The 12,198-nt window shown below is 36.1% G+C and overlaps 1 protein-coding gene across 4 annotated transcripts in view; it reads left to right on the top strand.

Moving 5' to 3' along the window:
* The window catches only part of LOC124157347 (band 4.1-like protein 5), a 41,245-nt gene that overhangs the window by 24,240 nt on the left and 4,807 nt on the right, over window positions 1–12,198 (top strand). For 3 of the 4 annotated variants that reach the window (XM_046531992.1, XM_046531991.1, XM_046531994.1), the window contains 4 exons: window positions 2,912–3,082; window positions 9,472–9,595; window positions 9,837–9,945; window positions 11,268–11,918. In XM_046531992.1, coding sequence (XP_046387948.1) covers window positions 2,912–3,082; window positions 9,472–9,595; window positions 9,837–9,945; window positions 11,268–11,918 — 1,055 coding nt within the window. The remainder of the gene's footprint in view (window positions 1–2,911; window positions 3,083–9,471; window positions 9,596–9,836; window positions 9,946–11,267; window positions 11,919–12,198) is intronic. The other variant, XM_046531993.1, reaches the window with a different exon arrangement.

Genomic DNA, 12,198 nt, shown 5'->3' with positions numbered 1-12,198 from the left:
TGGGTTGGCCAACCTCAAAGATTCCAAATTTGAAATCTTGGGCAAGCTTTAATTTTTGTCTTTTATGCACTCAAAAGAAAGACTTCACAATACGATTGTTCATATTTTTGAAAGCTCGCAAGTCAAATGGTCGTAAGTAAAAGACTTACAGTGAGTCCTCGTTCTACGTCACCCCGTTTAACGTCATTTCGCGATAACGTCACGAAAATTTTGAGACCATCATTCGTTTATCGCACCTTCGCTTCGCGATAACGTCAAGGCTTTTAAATTTCGCGCGAGAAAAAAACACGAAGCGGCGGGCGCTGCAGGTTGTTGGTTTTGTGGGTGGTAATACAGTCAGTCTAAACGAAGTGTGAAACGGTGTGTTTATTGTTAATTGCGATAACGGTTTTAGCAAATTTTCTGCAAAATGAATTATTAGGTAGGTGCGCAAGGTTTTACTTGATATAATGGTTTTCAGGAACCTAAAAAGTGATTTCAAGGATTTTTTCTGTGTAGAACTGTGTCACTTTTGTCATCACTTTTTTCGCCGTGTTCACAATAATTTTGGTTCCTGTAACTGCGACGATGTTTCAGCGATGATGATGCCCAGGCGACGCTCGCCCGGGCGACCACCATAGCGAGGCAGAAAAGCAAATGCGGGAAGACACAAAAATGGAGAAGGATTTACGTCAGTGCTGCTATTGTCGTCGATGAAGACAGGAACTCGTATTTATGCCATAGCTTGGCATTACCATCGTAAAAAATGCCCCAGATATGATACGCTATATTTTTTTCGCGTAGGAATTGTGAGGTCTAGAAGCCGATATTCACTTTTTACATTGTTTCTTATGGGATATTATGCTTCGATTAACGTCATTTCGTTTAACGTCACATTTTTCAGGAACGGTAAGTGACGTTAAACGAGGACTCACTGTATTGTAATAGGTAGATTTAGATCAGTCAGGGAGCATAGTTTGCAATGAACTTAGACTGATAATGATAATTTTTATGTTGGTAAATAATGAGAATTTCTTTTTTAAGCAGTACAAATATTTTGATACTGATGTGACCCAAATGTCACCTCCATACTAGCCAACCCCCATTCAGTGAAGTCATTTTTCTTGTCTTATTTTTTTATTATCATTCTCTAATTCACTATACAGAGGTTTTACTGTTGGCTGGGTTTGTTTCAAAAGAATGAGTTGAAGATGCTACTATAGTTCATGCATATCTCAGCTTCATTTGAATCAGTTTCATTTATACTTATCTAATTTGCTTTTTTAGAATGAAGTGTGGGTTATTTTATATTTACCAGCATGCTTTGTGTGTGGAATGCTATCTGCATTTAATAATAACTGTATTTTAACATAGTTCTTGATAAGGCAGTTCAAGTACCAGTATAAGAGGATGGTAAGATACAATATTTAGGTATTCACCTGTAAATTTTTAAGAATAGCATTTAAAAAGTATGCAATGGACAGATACATTATGTTTTTCAATGGCCTCTTTGATTTTTTGGTGTGCCTTAACAAATTTTCAATACTTGCATGTTTAATGATCTGACATATAAATGTGACTGCACATTTTTACACTTGTCTCACAATTTACTTGGATTTTGTGGTTTATCAAAGTATATTATCCCTTCTATATGTGTCAGTCCTGCTGCCTTGCATTTTTTATTTGATGAAGTGGCAAACTTTCAAAGTAAGTCAGGGGAAAATGTCAAGCTGTAGCTAAAGAAAATAATGGTGTACTTTTGCTGTGCAAATTTGTAGCTCAGGGTCAAGTATCCTAGTTTAAATTGTACCTGGTTTTGAACGTAGAATGGATGATAATGATCAATCTAGCTGTGATTGTAATTTCTTCACCCTTAAGAGGGTTTGCTCATTATCAATTGCTGATGCTTTGCTAAAGCTTAGGTATTAAATGAATGCATCTCATATGTTGATGCAAAGTTGGGTTTTAAACTAGAAAAGTAGAATAATGGTTTTTAATATTCAGGTTATAAATTCTGCTTTGGCATTGTATTTATGCAGCATGTGTACCTTTCATTTGAAAAGTACTTAAATTTGAAGTTAAAAAATTTTTCTGTTTCTTTCATTATTTTTTTCAAGAATTCTCGTCAACTAGTCTGGATTACGCCTTATTCAACTAAATTTTAAGTTTCAAAGAATTAGTGGTACGTCAGTTTTTATTGATTCATCTGTCTGATACCAATATTGTCTCACCGGTTTCCTAATATTTGATGTGGAATTATCTTATTGGTAATGGTACCAAATAAAAGATAATGTGGTTGAGTGAATTTATTTGGTGTTAGTGTCAAGCTGTAATTTTCATGCTCAGTAGAACAAGTTATGTGATGAAACAAGTTATGTGATCGCTGCTATTCGATTTATATCGGCATTAGCAATTATTTTATTGCTACCATTTTAATTCTATTTTTGATGTAACAGGACAGCCTTGAGAAATATTGTGTATATTATTCTACTTTTTGGCCTTAAGTATTCTAAATGAAGATTTTTCTCTGGGTGAATGCACCACAAATCATGTCTTTATGCACTCAAAAGAAAGACTTCACTTTTCCATGCACTTACCTTTTGCACTCATATTGCTATTTCTTTCAAGCCTAAATAGCATGGTATTGTGGCTTTTTCCTTATGTCTTATCACCATTAATTATGGATTTTGGGTTGCATTCAACCCTTTAAAAGTGAAGTGGAACATGTAGATTTTCCACAATAGCTGTGTTAGAAAGTTAGGGCTTTTGATAAGAAGAGTAAATTTATAATGATATCCTTTCACTGTCCATCCTATTGTAAAGTATGATTTGTTTTACGTTGTAAATAATTTGGGTTCAAGTTCACATTTGGCGTAACAAAGCACAGTACTGGGAGGCTTCACCTTTGCATTCTCTCACTCTCCAATGACAGAAATGGATTCAGTAGCTGGTGTCAAACTGATGCTGGGTGAACCCCAGGGCACTTCGGTGACCTCAGTAACTCGCTCGGTGCCAAACAACCGATCGCGAAAATACCTGAGTGGCGGTACGTCCACCGCCCGCCCCATCCCACCCGAGCAGCTCAAGTGCAACATCTTGAAAGGTGCATACTTCTTTTGTTTTCCTTTGCTGTCATTAGGTTATGGTATAATCATTTCCTAGAGGTTTTTGGGGGTTACTTCATGCATATATTTAATGGTATTCATACAGGTATTTAATGATATGTTTTCATTCCACCTTATCTTCCCTATCCAAGGCTGTGGTTTTCATAAACCTTTACATTTTAAGTTTTCTTTACGGAAATAAGGTTCTAATTATTGGGTCATGATTGCATGGATAAAAGTGGTGTTTACGTAGAACTTTGCAAATATTCTGTCATGTGTAAATTTCTGTCCTCTATTGACCTGGCTCTAAGGCAATGCGAGGTCTTTATAATTCATTTTTTGCTGGATTCAATCCCAAAGTATTGAGTTTTCAATATTTTTCAGTGGTGTTAACTTACTTAATTTAGTATTGTTTGAATGTATTACAAAACTTTGTAAATCAATTTAAAGCAGACTCTCGATTATCCGGCTGCGGTTTATCCGGGTTGTGGATTATCCGTGCATGATTTTTACTCTTGCTCAATTTTTTCCGCGATCTTTAAAAATAAAATAAAATCGGATGCAAAATCATCAGAAATACTGCATTAATGCTAGGATACACAGGGCTTATTATTTCCGTTAGAATCCCTTTCGTGAAACGGAAGTGATCACGTACTAGCCACATTCACGGGAGCACCGTGATCCTGTTTTCCAAGCCTCGCAGTGCGCGACCGCGCTCCGCTAAAAACATCGCGAACTGGCGAAGAAAGGTGTCATTGAGTCCGAGAAGCACTCTAAAATAACAGAATAACTGCATAAATAATATGTTGTTTGTTTTAGGTAAATTATGAACATTGCAAGATATTAAAGTGAAAGTTTGGGTTATCCATGTTTTCCGATTATTCGTGCCGTCTCTCCCCATCATTAGCCCAGATAATCGGGAGTTTACTGTATTTAAATGTATGCTAGTTTTAATTAACAAATTGAAATATTTAAAAATTAATGTTATTTAAGGAAAGGCTGATTTTATCAGTTTTTATTGACTTTCTGGTATATTTCTGTTATAAATTGAGGTTTTCTTTCATTTTAGGATGATTTAATTTGTGTAAGAAGTTTAACTGATTATCAACATAGTTTCTTGATTGGAAAGACTTTTAGTTATGAAAATATTTTTGCTACGAGTAGGTCTTATGGTGATATTTGGTAATAAGTCTCTCACTTATGTTCTTTGCCCCTCCTCATTCCCAGAGTGCTAGGTAATCAGGCCCTTTCTGTAGTTAATGGGCTCAACTTACCAAACTTTTAGTAACCATTGTCATAGCATGGGTCTGTGTTAAACTAATATCCCTATCAATAAAGCTTGAGCTGTATCTATCGAAATTCATCTGTAAAATCAATTACTTGTGTTTTGCTAAGCATTTCTGCTTTTAAAAAAAATTTGAGTTAAAAAATGAACAGACCCTTACCTACTGTAACTCTCATTATTAAGATGTTCAAAGGACCGAAAAACTGGGAGTTCGTAATAAAGAACTTCTTAAGAGTGTTTATTTCAGGAATCATCGCAAAAAAAAATTTCTTGCCAAAATTTCTTGTATCTTCAATCTCTCGTACTTATACTCGCACTGTGGAATAGCTTCAGAGTATGATATACGCGATTAAATTACCCACAAATACGTCTTCGACATATGAACAAGCTTCTATGAGCTTGTTTGTTGATAAACCTATGCATGGTATTGAAAAGTGTGATTATCCTGCAGAATGCAACACTATTACAATTTTGTGTCAACTCGCGATTGTGACGAACTGATCTAGCTGCACGTGCGACGTGGATGGATCCAAATAAAATGTGCCGTCCGCAGGTAGAGCAGGCGAAACACTGAATAGTTTCTGACTTCAAAACGGATTTAATTGACACTGTCCAGTCTGTGCCCAAAGTTTGAGTTCCTCTATGCCATACTAACTCCAAAGGCACAAAATTTGAAATTTTGGGCACGCCTGAATTTTTTTAATGCTCGTATCTCTGAAAGTTCGTAAATCGAATGTTCGTAGGACGAGGACACACTGATCGTAAATTACAAGCGGTAATGAGTGGGTCACCATGATTCCACAGGAATGAAGCTTATTATATGATTTTGCGTGGATACTGAAGTATCTCATACTGAAGCAAGAACTATAGATGAGGATCTTGGACACATTGCACAAGGAGAACTTAAACATAGTGCAATGATTATGAGGTAGCATAGTCTATATCCACCTTTAATAACGTGGTTAGTGTGTTATAAAACGTCATTATTTATTGTGTAAACCCCATTACATATCCGTGGAACTTTGTAATAAAGGTCACTTTGTAACCCCTGGGACCAGAACTGAAGTTCGTAATTTTGTAATTACGAAAATTTCATAATAACATTTCTTGTACTACAGATTGTACTTTTCGTCAGGACCAACGATTTGCTTCGTAAAAATGAGAACTTCGTAATAACATTGTTCGTATCAACGAGAGTTTACTGTATGAAATTTGGTAACATTCCTCTGTAAAACGTTGTGTTTCTTTTGTAACAAATGTTTCTTTAAAAGAGCATTCAAAGCATATTAATTTAATTCCAGAGAGTTACAGTGAGTTGGCGTCAAGATTGTCACAAATGAGTCTGTCCTTGCCCTTTGTTGGTCTTAAGGAATGGCAGCATTATAGGAAATGACAATTACCCTCCCCCATGGCAGCCATAGCCTTCATTATGTATTAGGATGGGAATAGCCTTGTCAAGAATGGTCAACAGTATTTTTCTTCCATCAAAAATTGTTCTAATTTATAATTTACATTTGATGCAAATTGTTGACTTAAATAAAATCTGATATTTTCTCGAGTCACGAAAGCTCTGGGTTAGAAATTATCTGTAGGTATATCATCATTCTCCTAACGTTTTACCCTTTGTAGTCTTGTAAATTAGTGCATATAAATGGTTTCAGTATGATCATGGCTGATAATATGCTACATGCTAAAGATTAAGTAGTACACCATTTGTAATGGAATTATTTACCTCATTCATTACATTTACCTCTGCAGTTATTTGCATTAACAGCTCATTTTATATCATTACGAATTCAATTAATTTGTACAAGCCATTTCATGGATATAATAAATGCAAGTTTCTGTGGTAGTAGTTGCTTTGTAATCCTGCATTGTTGTGTTCCATTAAGTGTGCAGTTTGCATTTTAAATTTACTCTAACATGAAATAACTTTGTATAAGTAGCTTTATTAATAGTGAATGTTAAGTAATAGCTCATTTTTTCTCCTTTTTGTAATGGCTACGTGTTTATTGTCCTTAGTATTTGAATATTAGGTCCTACATATGTGAAACATCTTGATATTTTAATTATTACAATGAATGTCCTGTGTTGTGTGTGAATGATGATAATTTGTTTAAAGAGTAACATTTTTTCACAAAAATATTAATTTTGATTGAGAGTGTGTGTCATTTAAAATCATTTGACCTTTTAATCAATGCATAAAAATATTGGTGTGACAAATGTATTTCCATAACTGTGGCTTATCATTAATCAACGAACATTTCGAATAAAAAACTCAAGCTAATGTTTAGATAGTGAACAGAAAGTGCTTGTCATAGGTCAGAAACTTGGAATTTTTATATTATGTTTTCACCTTGCTCAGCTGACCGTGAATCTTTTTAGCAGCAATAGTGTCATTGTACTCATGTGCCGGCCTCGGTGGCGGCGGGGTAATGTCCTCGCCTGCCAAACCGAAGGTCGCGGGTTCGAGTCCTGCCTGGGTAGGTTGCCCCTATCCAGGGCATGGTTGTGTGTGATAGTTGTTGTTTCATGTTATACCCTCCGATGTAAAAGGCCTTGTGAGCTGTTTTCGGGGCGATGGAAATAAATATTCCCTCTGCTCTCGACATACTCTAGCAAACTGTCTACGCTGGCAAGTCCCTGGATGTGACTCTTGAGATTGCTACTCCCCTCTTAACTGCTTCCTTTTCCACCACTGCCCTCACTTCCGCTATTCCCTTCCTCTCCACTTTGACCCTGACTTGTTGCAGCATAAACGTGCCCAAGTGCAACGAAATCTGCGATTCCCTTGGGCTGTATTCAACTACAGTGGAACTTGGTTAGTACGTTCCTCCTTAGTACGTTTTCCTCCTTAGTACGACGATTTCTCTCGGTCCCGGTACCATCGGAACAAAATACAGGCAAAAGTATTTGGTTAGTACGTTTGAAAAAATTGCGCTTTCCTGGTTAGTACGCTCAATTGCTAGCCGTGACGCAACCCGCAATTCGTTCTCCAGTATCTTCTTAAGGACGTAAAGCTCCGAATTCATGATTTAATTTATTATTACTAGCCTTTAACATTCTTGCATTCATTCCACATATCTTTCTTCGACCGTGATGTATTCAAATGCATTTCTCAATTCTTATGACGTGATGAATAATAAAATATGGCCATTCATCAGGAATGTCTGACTATGCAAAACTGCAGCCAATGAGAAGCTCGAATTTTCCCCACCCCGAGCTCCTCACCTTCTGTTGCCTCTGGAGTGCCCACTGCGCACAAATTTCACGAGTGGGCAATTGTTGCTATTGCACGAGATATCATGATGAAGAAATGAGTCTTATCCAATTCCCACTTCATCTAAAGCAGTACTGCACGACATCAATGCTATAGAGTAAGTGCGTATTTGACGGTGATATTTTGCTGTGTGAGCAGACGATGCTCTGGATCTCCACGCGAAGCTTAGCTTAAAAATACTTGATCTCGGCACGAAAGCAGACGACATTAAACAAATTTTAAAAGTAAATTTCAACTGTATAATATAAAATCTTCTTGTAATTACGTCGTAATCTAATAATCTTGCGTGTTATTATTCGATATATCGATCGATATAACAATCGATATGGCTTTATTCCAGAAGCTAATGTGTACGGATGTTGCCGTAATTTAAGGTTAATATAACTTTGTCCAATTTTTATGATGTTTAAAAACAACCCGTTGACATACTGAGGGTTGTTTTTAAATTCTCCGAGTATGCTGTGACAAAAAAGAAATGACTCAGCTTTACATGTCCTCTTTCTATAAATACTTATAGGATAAATCACGGGAGAAAGACGCCGTTTTCATGGAATTGTCTTCGGGAAATCTATGAAACATTGTGATTTTTATTCACATGGTATTGTTTTTCAATGTAGCACCCATTTTCTTTATTTTATAGGTGAAAAGAGTTCAGGAAGGCGATCCTACGAGAACTACCAATACTAATTGTTATTATGACGACTTTTCCACAGCTTGCAATTACCCCGACTGCTATTTTTTACTTTCCTCGTTAGCACGTTTTCCTGGTTAGTACGTTCATTTTTTGTGGTCCCTTCAGAAACGTACTAAACAAGTTCCACTGTACATATGAGGCCACGGCAATAATTGTGCTTTTGCGATTGGAAATATAAATTTAATGGATACTATTTTCCTAATATATGCTTCACCATCAATTGAAGAAATTTTCTAAAATTAATCTTATAATATATAATAATAAATCTATAGTTTTTTTCTAGTGCTCATTATCTTTTGCAATACTAGAGCAGATGTCCAATTAAATTGGAAACATTTCTTTTCCTCAAGCAAAGAAAAGAAGTATGATTTTTTAAAGGAGTTTTCATTGAAATAATAAGCCTACTGTATCTTGAATCCTGGTATTTTTTAATTTGATTTTATTTTTATAAAAATTATGGAAAACATCATAGGAGGGTGAAACTCCATTAACTGTATTTGAATTTTTAGCCATAATCAGTACTTCTGTTTGTGTGCATGATGGAATTACATTTTCATAGTGTCATACAGTAAAAACTTACCTGAAATAACAGCAAATACCGTGAATTACAAAATCAGTGCTTTAGTCTATTGCTCTCTATACAACATTTTGAATGTTAGTAACAGTCTTTCTAATCAACGCTATCAGAAGTTTTAAATGCATTTTTCTTCTGCAAGTGAAACAATGCATTAATCGAAGAGATCTAAACAGATTAGACCTTAAATTTGCGTTGTTAAATAGAAGTTGAAAACATTTTAGAACTACAATATTTATTTCTATACCTTCTATTTAGAGATAATTTTTATTGGATAAATTGGTGACTTTTGTGCTGCTTAATTATTTGTTTTATGTGCTGAAAAAATGGTGACTTGAATGTTAGCTTGGCCATTGAGTGCGTTGGGAATTTATGTCATGTATTTTACAAAAATGCACGATTTTTGTCTCCAGCATGCCTTCATTAAGGTATATGTAATAAAGGTATCATCACTGGAAAACTTTGAGATTATTTGTAACTATGGTCTGTGTGTATTTGTACTCATATTTCTCCACTCTCCTCATGATTCTGAATTTCTTTTAATTCAATTTTCAGCTAAGGTTGAAGAAGAACTGAGAAGAGGCCCCCTCTCTGTTGAGTTGAACAATCTCGATGATTGCAAAATAACAAACACAGGTGAACTGCATTCAATATCAGACAATAAGAAGATCTTAAATGGGTAAGTAATTAGGTCATTAATTACAGTATTTTAGACTCTAATGGAACTTAAAATCATTTACCAGCTACAAGAGAACATAATATTTTTTACTGTGGATGCCAAATGATGCCTTGTGTATGTGATTGATTTCCAATTGCATCAATTCTTATCTTCTTTATGTAATTAGCTATCCATAGAATTATCTTTCATCTATGTTTCATAGTTCATACGTATAACAAATGTTTTTCGTATCTATTCACAGGGTGGTCTTGCCTCAGGGGCCAAAAAAGAAAAATCAAATGTATGTGGAAGCAAAAGTCACAGAAAAGGATTTGAATGATTCTTTGGCTGCTGCTACATTTATTTCTGTGGTAAGAATAAAATTTTCAGTAAAAATGAATGGTTCTAATAATGAACTTGTTGACTTTTTAATGAGGCTTGTCATTTTTAGAGCATAATATTCAACATGCATAGCCAAACCTCATTTCTGGAAAAAAATCATTTAATTGGAAATTTGGTATACATTCAAATTTTCGTGTTTACATTCATATTACCACCATTTTAAATGGAACCCAGTTTTGAAAGTTGTTCTTCGGCTAAAACAGGTGTGATGGTGGAAATATCTCTGTGGTAGTTGAACTTTACTTGTAAAAGCTTTAAAACTATGGTTGTTTGCTGAATCCATATGGATGTGAACAATCAACTTTTTTTTTCGTTATTTAAGTCATTAACACCATCTTAAACTTCTTTGCGGGGCTGACTCTTGCAAACTTTTTCTTCACGTATACTTAACTCTATAAGCTGAAATTACAGAATCCCACTTATGGAGATAACTTCTGCCCATATTATTTTATGTACCACAGTTCCAGATGATTTTGTACGTATTGTATAGTGGATTTATGCTATCCCTTTGGCTATGCCAAACAAATGCTGGGCTTAACATGCTGCATGCGTGTCTCCATTGACAGTGGACAATATATAGGGGGGATAATTCTCTCCTTTGGACTTTATGATAAGCTAAATACTTCAGGCCTCCAACGAATAATGTGTTGAGGACTCTTGCGTTAAGGCAGCTCTTCTGCATGATGCAACAACTTAGCTCAATCTCCTGTCTCTTCCTTCAACACACTGGCTTTTTTTTTGTTGGATATTTTGAGGTGGGTAAGATGCAAGAAAAAAATGGAAAACTTTAGGGAGCCCAAATTATAAATTGTCAAATGCAGTGAAGTAAACAATCTCCTCTGACACATACACATTCCTCGCAACTCTCAGGTGATGACCCTGTGCCAACCCACGCACTCACTTTTTTTTCACTCTTACACGTCCCCGAGCATTTGTGGTTGGGAAAAAAATGAGTGGGGTTAGGGAAGGAGCAGTTAAAAGATGCCATGGGTCCACTGTTACTGTGAATTTTTGTATTTGAACATTCCAATACTGTTATGCCTTTCAAGTGGTTCTTCATGATTGAAAAAATTTTTTCACTTCATTTCAGTTGATTTACAGTTAATATTACCGCTATTGACCACGTTGTCATGTTATAATCATGAATATTCTATTGAAATATGAATAAGTAGTCTGGAAAAGTCAAGGAATTTCCATTGTAATTAAAGTATTTATCATTAATTTTGATGGTTGGCATAAAGATGAATTTTCCAAATTTTTTTTGTCTTACGCATTTCTTTTTTACTTGTAGGGTGGGGACAAGCTAACCCTATCATTACCTGGGAGTGCCGGTAAAGCACCCTCAAGTCCTTTAGGGCCCCCATCCCCAGGAGCTGTTGGTAGTCCAGATGCCCCTGTCACAGTCACACATTTCTCTTGGAATGACAAGGGTAGGCATGTGGAGAAAGTGATCATGCCACACTCCGAGGAAGAGCAGGATGACGACAATATGAATGTTGAGGAAGGGGATAATGACAGCAGCAATGGCGGAGATAGCAATGCTAATGTGTCCGATGTTGATGGATTGCCGAACCTCAGCACCAATCCATTTGCTTCAGCCAATCCCTTTTCAGCGTCGTTGGTCAGTCACCCTAAGTCTCCCACGCCATCTGCTTCTGTCACCAACCCTTTCCTAATGCCCTCACCAGTTCCTTCCCCGAGGTCTCCTAACATTGTGTCCTCGAACCCATTCCACTCTTCGTTGCTCAACCATGAAGTTGATGATGCTTTGCATAACAAGACCATGGCGGGAGAGCCTAGGATGTCACCTACATCTCCTACATTACCCATGTCAGCATGGAGTACCTCCTCTCCTGTAAGCATGTCAGCTGTCCAGAAGCAGCAGGCATCATCTCCCATTTTTGCTTTGACTTCATTGCCTAAGGTTTCCCCAGCAGCCAAGGTGAGTTTCCTCGGTATCTGTTTGGCTATTCTCATTGATGTAGTGCAAGGGGAGTGTCTGGCATGGTTTTGAGTTGTTTGTGGTTGGTTTTATTAATTGTTACTGTACCTGTGTCTAAAATTGTTCAATTTAAAATTGTTTACAGAATTAAATGTCAGTTTGTTATCTAGTCACACTAGCTTTCAACTGGTAAATGGAAGAATGAAATGATACATGCTTGATGAATGATCACGCATGCTAAAAATATAGAATGTTTTAAGATTTCGTAGTTGTCCCTTAT

The sequence above is a fragment of the Ischnura elegans genome, chromosome 4, assembly GCF_921293095.1.
Source record: "Ischnura elegans chromosome 4, ioIscEleg1.1, whole genome shotgun sequence".
In the NCBI taxonomy this organism is placed as follows: Eukaryota; Metazoa; Arthropoda; class Insecta; order Odonata; family Coenagrionidae; genus Ischnura; species Ischnura elegans.
Note: the sequence above shows the minus strand (reverse complement) of the source record. Positions and strands in the feature narration are given on the sequence as shown.